The sequence below is a fragment of the Triticum dicoccoides genome, chromosome 4B (assembly GCF_002162155.2).
Source record: "Triticum dicoccoides isolate Atlit2015 ecotype Zavitan chromosome 4B, WEW_v2.0, whole genome shotgun sequence".
NCBI classification, from domain to species: Eukaryota; Viridiplantae; Streptophyta; class Magnoliopsida; order Poales; family Poaceae; genus Triticum; species Triticum dicoccoides.
This window is the reverse complement of record NC_041387.1, coordinates 673,645,455-673,656,188: the sequence shown is the minus strand read 5'-3', so window position 1 is coordinate 673,656,188 and position 10,734 is coordinate 673,645,455. Positions and strand designations below refer to the sequence as shown.

At 44.4% G+C, this 10,734-nt stretch overlaps 1 protein-coding gene across 1 annotated transcript; it reads left to right on the top strand.

Moving 5' to 3' along the window:
• The first annotated feature begins 7,219 nt into the window (after nucleotides 1–7,219).
• Nucleotides 7,220–8,326, top strand: LOC119294301 (protein RICE FLOWERING LOCUS T 1-like). The gene is made up of 4 exons (XM_037572512.1): nucleotides 7,220–7,417; nucleotides 7,620–7,681; nucleotides 7,830–7,870; nucleotides 8,082–8,326. Exons 1-4 carry the CDS (start codon nucleotides 7,220–7,222, stop codon nucleotides 8,324–8,326), a joined length of 546 nt encoding a protein of 181 aa, XP_037428409.1.
• Nucleotides 8,327–10,734: the final 2,408 nt, after the last annotated feature.

Sequence of the window (10,734 nt, the reverse complement as noted above, 5' to 3'; positions counted from 1 at the left end):
TTTAATAGTCATAAAAAGTATTCACAATGTTTGTTAATCTGAACTCATTGCTAATTCTAAGCACCTTCTCTGCATTTCAATAAGTTGTACTGAGTAAAATCAACACGATCTAACTCGTCAAAAAATATTTTCAACCCCAAACCCAAGATTTGTTTAGATGAAAGGAAGGCATTATCAACGGATCGATCGACCAACTTTGCATTATAAGTCCCGGATGTGGCAAGGTAAACCCAAGGTAGGTCAAATATTTACATTATGCCTAGCTTATTCAAAGCAAAAGGGCTACTGGAGGTGCAAACCAAAAACTTAGCACACAGAAGAGCAAAATGAAGCATCATCCGGAGGAAATTGGTCACTACTTCTCAACGAACTCACAGATCCCGCCAGTCTAGATCCCGCCAGGAGTAACGACCACCGGCAGGTGTATCCGGGGAGTTACAAGTTGGTATTAGAGCCGACCATCGCGGTTACACAGATGTTTGTGGGCCAGGTATGCGGTAGTAGAGAGCGGTAGTACCTCTCAAGCAGTAGTACCGCTTAGGCGGTACATCCGCTGACCAGTACTGCTTTCAATTCCGCTTATTTTATGCTTCTGTTCCCCAATCCGCTTGAGCGGTAGTAGAGAGCGGTAGTACCTCTCCAAGCGGTAGTACTGCTCCCCCGAGTGGTACTACCTTTCAAGCGGTACTACCTCTCCCCCGAGCGGTACTACCTCTCTGGTAGATCTACCACTCGTGTTTTTCTATCTTGTTGGGCTATTTTGACCATGCTAAGCGGTAGTACCGCTCCCCCGAGCGGTAGTACCGCTTGAGCACGACTTGTGGGCATAACGGTTCGATTCGAGAGGGGCTATTTAAGGGGCCTTCTTCCTCAAAGGTCCCTATGTTTTGAGCTCGTGTTCTTCCCCCATTGTTGACATTCTTCGAGCTTGCTATCTCTCGATCCCTTCAATAATGCTTACTAGTTATTGAGGAAAAAGAGAGAGGAGATCTAGATCTATGTTTCCACCAATCACTTTCTCCTCTATGTGAGAAGAACCCCTTGGATTTAGATCTTGGAGTTCTTTGTGTTCTCCTTTTTCTTCTTCCTCTCATATTTTTCCATAGCTTTCGTTGCTTTGGTGGGATTTGAGTGTGAAAGTTAGGAAGCTTATTGCTCTTGGGTGTTTGGGCACCCTAGAGCTTGTTCCTCTTGGGTATTTTGGTGCACTAGACGGTTGGTGCGTTTGGAGCTCAATCGTTGTCGTGTAAAGCTCCGGGTAAGGGTCGGGATCTCCAATTAGGTTGTGGAGATCGCCCCGAGCAATTTGTACGGGTTCCGGTGACCGCCCTCAATGGTTGCCAACATGTATGAGTTCGGTGACCGCCCCCAAGGGTTGCAATTTGTATGGGTTCGGTGAAGGCCCTCAAGGGTCCCTTAGTGGAATCACCGCATCTTGCATTGTACGAGGGCCCGAGGAGATTACAGTGGCCCTAGTGGCTTTTGGGGAAGCATTGTGTCTCCACACCGCTCCAAACGGACATTAGCATCCGCAAGGGTGTGAACTTCGGGATACATCATCGTCTCCGCCTACCTCGGTTATCTCTTACCCGAGCCCTTTACTTATGCACTTTACTTTGTGACATAGTGTTACATGTTATATATCTTGATATCACTTAGTTGTTTATCCTGCTTAGCATAAGTTTTTGGTGCACATAGGTGAGCCTAATTGTTTTAGGTTTTGTACTTAACAAACTAAACGCTAGTTTTATTCCACATTTGTTCAAGCCTAAACTGTAATTATTTTAAAGCACCTATCCACCCCCCCCCCCCCTCTAGGATGTCTCCATGATCTTTCAGCAGGTCTCATGGGAGCAGATGCAGGCGCACTATGACGTCTCCATGGTGGAGGAGGAGGAGCCTGCGTCGGCTCCTATGTCAGCATTCCAACAAGCACAGGAGGAGCGGAGGTGCAACAAGTTCCTCCTCGTCCAGCACTAGCTGACGGAGGGACAAATCTACGACGAGCGTGCAAGCGAGGTAGCCGTGGCCACCATGGCCACGACGAACCCGAACTTCGTTGCATAGCAGCGGGCGCTCTACGAGGCCGCGCGTGCACAAGGCGCCGTTCGCAAAGCAGAGTCGGCATAGCCGGACGCGGACGTGGCCGCACACGTGCTGGCGGCGCAGACGGTCCAGGACTCCAACGCAACTAGTTGCGCAGCGCCGCCGTCCAACTTTTGGAGGCGCACGTGGCAGGTGGACGGTGATGGACCGTCCATGTTCATCGTCGACCTCACGTCCACCAGCATCGGCGACGGACAGGCCACTGACTCCTCCGTGGCTGAGTAGGGCATGGGATGCGGCAGGGCGTTGTGTCCCAAGTGGGCCGGTCTGTCTCCTATGTTTTGTTCTTCCTCGCGGAGATCGCACCTCCATTTTACGGTTCTTAACCCTGCCGTCGTACATGGAGACGACAGATGGAGGACGTGGTCCCTGATGCAGAATACAAAGGAAGTGACTGACGGGCCGACGTCGTAGGATAGGTTTAGGGCCGGGTTTTCTTTTTTGTCCTAAATATTCGAGATGTATTGAAAATCTGCCGTGTTTCCAAGAATCATGCTCTGGTAGTCAAAGTACACCAGTGCCTTCGAGCTACCACAAAACCGTGTCCAAGAATTTGCACAAGTTCTCTACCATTTCATCACTGGTACCAATCCAACAGGCGGCCGTACAATAATGATAGAGTCAATTACACCACAGGTGTCCGAACTTGGCGAGGAAAGTCAGTTTGGTACTAAAACTTGTGGGATACATTAAACCAGTGACAGAACTTGGCTTGGACGTGCATCTACGGTGCTAATCACATATGTATTCATACAGGATGCTGGCGTGGCACGCCAGCATGGCGCGGGTCCACTCGTAAGTGAATGAGAGACGGGGCAAAGGAGTTTGGCCTGTTTTTTTTTTTGCAGAAAACACCTCAAAATTCTTTTTTATCATAAAAGACCCCTTGTTTTTTTTCTAAAAAAAGCTCAGAAACGTAATTTTGTCTCTATGACCCTTGAGGCCCACATGTCAGGAAACAGTATGAAGAGGAAGTTAATACAATTTTTTTTGTCAGCCATGGGTCGAACCAGCCAGCTCAAACCAACAACACTGGCAGGCTAGCCATAATATCCTATGAGCAGACAAGCACATGGGGCTTGTTTTTTTCTTGAGAAACTGTAGATGGGGCTTAGGCTGCACCGCTGCAGTTACCACAACCCATTCTTCACATGTTAGTTTTTAAATTGAAAAATAATATTATAATTAATATTTATAGTTTTAGTTGTATATGTTTATATATTCAAATAATACATTAACATTTTTAAGATTACACAAAAAAATATTTGAAATGATAATTTTCGCTCAAAATTAATATATGTTTATAGCCTTAAAATACATGAATAGATGAATGAATATTATAATTAATATATATTATTAAAAACATAAATATTACTTTATGTATATAAACATTTTTAAATTAGTGTGTGTATTTATAGAATTACACAAATATTCTTTTAAATAAGAACATTTATTAGAATTATATGAACATATTTAAAGTAAGATATTTCATAAAGTACATGAAAATTATATTAAATAATGTATTTCCTGTGTATTTAAATTATTTATAATTTACATAATACAACATAGTTCTATTTTTTTTATATTTTTTAGGAACAATACAACATAATTCTAAGAAAAGATAATAACATTAAAAAATTAAGGCACGGTGACAGCCGCCATTTAAGCCTTATGTGCGCGCTTGCCTATAGTTCACTAGGACTAGCTATCCAATTTCGACAGCAAATTATTCACGGTCTGGTGACTAGTCTGGTCGGCCAGTGAGCCATTGCTCGTCCGTTCGAACCTCCCTGGCGTGTTATTTTTCATATAATTTCCTCCGTGTAATGTATCCTGACGGGTACAACCCAATGGTTATACAGATATAAAGTGTTGTTTTAAATTTTTAACGAAATTTTTGAGGGGCTTTTTGTGAGAAAAATGAAATTTAGGGCGTTTTTGCAAAAAGAAAAACAGGCCAACGCCCTCGTCTGCGTCTCCCAGTCACTGATAGGTGGGCCCCGTGCCATGCTGGCTCGCCACATCAACAGCCTGTACGTATACAAGCGTGATTAGCACCGTAGATGCACACCCAAGCCAAGTTCTGTCACCGGTTCAATGTATGCTGCAAGTTTTAGCACCAAACTGATTTTTCTCGCCAAGTTCAGATACCTGTGGTGTAATTGACTCATAATGATACTGCTTAACAGCTAAGCCTTTCCTTTTTTATTTTTTATTTTTTTGAAGCTGACCGTAGAACGGTGATTTCCATTAATAAAACAAAGTTATGTACAAAGCCAAGCCTTTCCTTTTCTTTTTCTTTTTGAAGCCCTGACCCGTAGAACAATTGCAAAACAAAGGTATGTATGTACAAAGCAAAGCTAAGCCTTTCCTCGCAGAGCTTAGCCGGTAAATTTGAGTTTGGCTCCCTTCTGCCTTGCTAGCTCAGGTTACGCATACATCCTTGATATTTTCCGACAAACTATCAGCTACTACATCACTTTCTTGTCCTGCCGACAAGCATGCGGCATCTAGCTGCCTAGCTAACCTCTGTTCAAACTCAACTTGAACTTCTTCTCTAGTTCCTTGGCTCTTACTTCGTTTCAATAACTAGTAATAGCGGCCTAGAGGTTTCAACAGTGAAAAAAGCATGATGAGCAACGTCTTACTAAAATAAATTAATGTATAGTCTCGCTAATAACATGCTAATAGTGTATTTTAAGGACCACGCTAATTTGTCAAATTTTTTTCATTGGGTTTCATGCAGCGTGTAGCTCTGTACAGCCAGCATACATGCATTAGTCAAAACCAATTCAATTTGACTTCTTCTTCCTTGCACGCATCTCTCAATTTCATTGTTTAACCATAATGGCCAGATTAATTCTAACATGTTCTACTGTTCCAGTAATCATAAAGCTCAGTATCTAATCGGCAAATATCAAGGCCGGCCGTCATGTGTACAAAGGTGACGCATGACATGGCACTAGTATCATGGAGTCGCTTTCGTCCTGGAGATATTCCTTCTCATCACTTGGGAAGGGTCGTGACTTGAATGACTTATAGTTCCAACGAGAACCCAAACATGTCACCTACACTACACTACACCCCATCCCAAGAATGGCGTCGACATCGACGTCGAAATATCAACAGCCTGGGAGCCTTACCGCACACCATACAAATAGTGGCTTCATAAATCTCAAGATGATATGCCGGCTCAGTCTCTCAAAGGTGCTCATAGGGGTAGGGTGTGCGTGTGTGCGTTCATAGGGGTGAGTGTATGCGCGTGTATATGAGCTCTGGTGTCTATACTGATGCTCCAAAAAAAATATGGTGCATAGAAACAACAATTCCCCAGCAGGTCCGTGGAGAGCTAGGTCAAGAGAATAACCGAAATCCAGCATATATGTCAGCAGTACTTGAAATGTAGCGAATGGAGCTTTGTGGATGACAAATTCATCGATCATGGTGAAAACTGGATTAGTGAGGTGCTGTCTATGGGAGGGAGACTCATTAAAGTGAATGCGGTACTGTCACATATACCAACCTTTTACATGTCCATGTTTTTACTGAACAAGACCACATTAGAGAGGTGGGACAAGCCGAGAAGGAATTTTTTCTGGCATAGGAAAGGAAAGAAAAAAGGATACCATATGGTCAAGTGGGACCGCGTTTGTCGATCTAAAAAGAAAGGGGGCCTGGGGGTCAAGGACCTGACAAAGCAAAATATCAGCTTACTGTGAAATGGTGGTGGAAACTAGATAAGAATAAAGGCCTCTAGTAGGATATAGTTAAAGCTAAATACTTGAAGAAAACCTCAGTGGCCATGGTAAAGGCAAAAAACAATGATTCACCATGCTGGAAATCCCTCTTGAAAGTGAAAAACTTATATATGAATGGCAGGGGGGTCAAACTGAATAAAGGAGATGTGGCCAGACTATGGTTCGATCAATTGGAAGGAAGGATCCCATTTAAAGAAAAGTTCCCATTACTGTTTGAAATCTGTGTAGAACAAAACTGTACTGTTGATAGAATGGACTTGTTGAATCATATTACCTCTTTTAGGAGGAGGATGTCCCCTGAAATGATGAAACAATGGGATGAAATGAAAAAGGAGGTATTAACACTTAAACAAAATGATTTTCCTGATGAGATTTATTGGAAATTTGATAACTCTGGAAAATATACAACCAACTCGATGTATAGATGGTTGGAAAGAGATATTGCTGGATCCAGCTCAAGTGGATTTGGGATGCTAAGCTCCCCTTAAAAATTCAAATCTTCTTATGGCAGGTGGGGCAAAATGCCATCTTGACTAGAGATAATATGAAAAAAAGATTTTGGCCTGGAAACCCCCGTTGCTCCTTCTGTAATCAATTGGAAACAACCTCGCACTTGCTTTTCTTGTGTCCTGTATCTAGAGTGATTTGGAGAACTGTAGGAGCTCTCCTTGGGACTGATTGTTGTCCTAATTCCATCTGGCAGTATTATACTTGGATGTATAGTTTCTTACCTGGCTTTGAAAAAATTTATACTGTTGGCTTGGCAGCTGTATGCTGGGCCATATGGCTAGCCCGGAACAGAGCTACTTCCGAATGCAAATGGATTAACTCTCCATTTGAGATCGTGTTCATAGCTTGTGCTTTTCTAATATACTGGGAAATCCTCCATAAACCGGAGATGGAAGAGATGGTGAAGAAGGGCGCGGAGATGCTGAAAGAGAATACAACTCAGATGATGTTGCTGGTGTGGACCTCTGGCTCCAAACATGGATGGGCACGACTGAAGCTGAGATGGATGGCAGTTTGTGCTCGGCATCGTCTGCTGGGGTGTACTGTTGGGGCTTTGCATGTGGGGGGTGTTTAGTTTATTTTGGTAACTGATGATACTTTGGCATGTGCCTGGTGATGTGCGTCTGTAATATGTGTGATACTGCTCTAGTTCCTGTAGGCGGCTTTGGGTGATAACAGGTTTTCGCCCCATGATCTGTTGTTTCTGATGATAGGTGCAGATGGTGGGTTTCCTGTTATTGCCCTGAACTCGCTTTTCTTCTTTCCCTAGCCTTGTTAATTTCAGTTCCTGAGACATTGTATTTCCGTTATGAAAGTAACGGAAAGGGGAAAAGCCCGGTTTGAAAATGTCGGCAGTACTGGATCCCTTGGTTGTGGCTCGAGTCATACACGATGTGTTGGATCCGTTTACATCAACTGTCCCACTCAGCATAGGCTACAACAACAGGCTATTTCAGCGAGGTGCTGAGCTGAGACCATCTGCCGTCGTAAGCAAGCCGCGAGTCGATGTCGGTGGCAATGACATGAGACTTCTCTACACCCTGGTAAACTTCTAACTGGACTACAGTAGGGCACTATACACGACTTCTTCAGTTATCTAACCCTTCCACGCGGTTCACCTACTACTATTAATGTGAAGAATTTCTTAGAAACACAAAAGGTCTCGCACGTGATTAATTTACTCTTAACATACTCAAACATCTTAATTATATCTTAACTTGGTTGAGTTCTCTTTTGCTTCAAAAGATGCTGGTGGATCCAGATGCCCCAAGCCCAAGTCACCCAACACTAAGGGAGTACTTGCACTGGTAAATTATTATTAATGAATTAAATGCAACATGTTCATATTCTCCTCACTATGACTCCCTACCTATTTGTTTTCCGCCCCACATTTTTTACATGTTCTTCCTGTTTAGTTTGATCTCATTATGATATACCTCCACTCATCCTGTGTAGGATGGTGGCAGACATCCCTGGAACAACTGGTGTCAGCTTTGGTATGATGTTCTGCATAACAATTGTGCCATTTGATCGTGCGGGTTTAGCTGGATTTGTGGATGTGGAAATTATCACTTGTTAAGTTCTTTGCCTCACATCCCCCCCCCCCCAAAAAAACTTTGCCTCAAACCCGTTTTCTAACCCATCGAATTACGCTTTAAATTCTTATTAAGTGGTTAATGACTAATTAACGCCATGGTGCTCTTGCAGGCCAGGAGCTTGTAGTTTATGAAAGACCGGAGCCAAGATCCGGCATCCACCGGATGGTGTTTGTGCTGTTCCAGCAACTAGGTAGGGGGACAGTTTTGGCGCCAGACATGCGGCAAAACTTCAGCTGCAGGAGCCTCGCACGGCAGTACCACCTCAGCATTGTGGCCGCGACATATTTCAACTGTCAAATGGAAGGTGGATGGGGCGGGAGAAGGTTTCGGCCAGAAAGTTCTCAAGGAGAGTAGATGCTAGATATATACTCCCTTTGTTCCAAAATAGATTATCCAACTTTGTAGAATTCTACAAAGTTGGGTCATCTATTTTGGAACGAAGGGAGTAATACAGAGTATGCCACCACTGGTGGAAAAACAGGCTTCCGTCCAGCCCCATAAGTCGCGAAGCTGTAGGAACCGCGACTAATGGGACCTTTAGTCGCGGTTCTGGAGGTGAACCGCGACCAAAGGCCTGGGCCCAGGGCGCTCGGTGGCCAGCTGGCGCACGTGAGGGTCTTTAGTCGCGGTTGGCCAGGACAACCGCGACTAAAGGCCTTCGGGCACCTTTAGTCACGGTTTGCCAGGCCAACCGCAACTAAAGCCCCTCCCCTATATATACCCATCCAGCAGCCAACACTTAGCCATTTGGAGCCATTCTCTTCACAAGTGGGTGTAGGTTTGCTTTTGGTTCCTCTTATGCACATAAGGTGTTTGATGAAATGCCCCAAGAGCATGAAACAAACATGACATGAAGTGTTGGAGCCACACTCCTCGATCGCGGTTAGCAACTTGATGAACCTTTGATGTGTCATTGATAAAATATGCATGTTTGCAGTTCATTGTTTAATTTATATTGTTTGTAGCTAGTTAGTTTAACAAATGCATGATGGTTAATTATATATTTTATATTATAATAATGCAGATGAATCGGCAATGGATGTACGGTAACCGACTCTCCGGCGAGTTCACTACGGGTTTGAAAGATTTCCTCGTAGTGGCTAATGCGAACAAGCAGGGGGGTTTTGTTATCTGTCCATGTGTTATCTGTAAGAATCAGAAGGGTTACTCTTCCTCAAGAGATGTTCACATGCATCTGCTTCGGCACGGTTTCATGCCAAGCTATAATTGTTGGACCAAGCATGGAGAAAGAGGGGTTATAATGGAAGAAGATGAAGAAGGGGATGATTTCATCGATGAAAGCTATCTTGCTCATTTTGGTGATACTTTCATGGAGGATGCTGAAGGTGAAGGGGAAGATGAAGAAGAGGCACGTGATGATCCCGTTGATGATCTTGGTCGGACCATTGCTGATGCACGGAGACACTACGAAACTGAAAAGGAGAGGGAGAATTTGGATCGCATGTTAGAGGATCACAGAAAGGCGCTGTACCCCGGATGCGATGATGGTCTGAAAAAGCTGGGCTGCACACTGGATTTGCTGAAATGGAAGGCAGAGGCAGGTGTAGCTGACTCGGCATTTGAAAACTTGCTGAAAATGTTGAAGAATATGTTTCCAAAGGATAACGAGTTGCCCGCCAGTACGTACGAAGCAAAGAAGGTTGTCTGCCCTCTAGGTTTAGAGGTTCTGAAGATACATGCATGCATCAACGACTGCATCCTCTACCGCGGTGAATACGAGAATTTGAATGAATGCCCGGTATGCACTGCATTGCGTTATAAGATCAGAGGCGATGACCCTGGTGACGATGTTGAGGGCCAGAAACCCAGGAAGAGGGTTCCCGCCAAGGTGATGTGGTATGCTCCTATAATACCACGGTTGAAACGTCTGTTCAGGAACAAAGAACATGCCAAGTTGTTGCGATGGCACAAAGAGGACCGTAAGTCGGACGGGGAGTTGAGACACACCGCAGATGGAACGCAATGGAGAAAGATCGACAGATGGTTCAAAGATTTTGCAGCTGACGCAAGGAACATAAGATTTGCTCTAAGTACGGATGGCATGAATCCTTTTGGCGAGCAGAGCTCCAGCCATAGCACCTGGCCCGTGACTCTATGCATCTACAACCTTCCTCCTTGGTTGTGCATGAAGCGGAAGTTCATTATGATGCCAGTGCTCATCCAAGGTCCGAAGCAACCCGGCAACGACATCGATGTGTACCTAAGGCCATTAGTTGATGAACTTTTACAGCTGTGGGGTGGTGTCCGTGTGTGGGATGAGCACAAACAAGAGGAATTTGACCTAAGAGCGTTGCTTTTCGTAACCATCAACGATTGGCCTGCTCTTAGTAACCTTTCGGGACTGTCAAATAAGGGATACAATGCATGCACGCACTGCTTACATGAGACTGAAAGTGTACATTTGCCAAATTGTAAGAAGAACGTGTACCTTGGGCATCGTCGATTTCTTCCGAAAATTCATCCAGTAAGAAAGAAAGGCAAGCATTACAACGGCAAGGCAGATCACCGGCCGAAGCCTGCGGAACGCACTGGTGCTGAGGTATTTGATATGGTCAAGGATTTGAAAGTCATCTTTGGAAAGGGTCCTGGCGGACAATCAGTTCCGAAGGGAGCTGACGGGCACGCAGCCATGTGGAAGAAGAAATCTATATTCTGGGAGCTAGAATATTGGAAAGTCCTAGATGTCCGCTCTGCAATCGACGTGATGCACGTTACGAAGAATATTTGCGTGAACCTCCTAA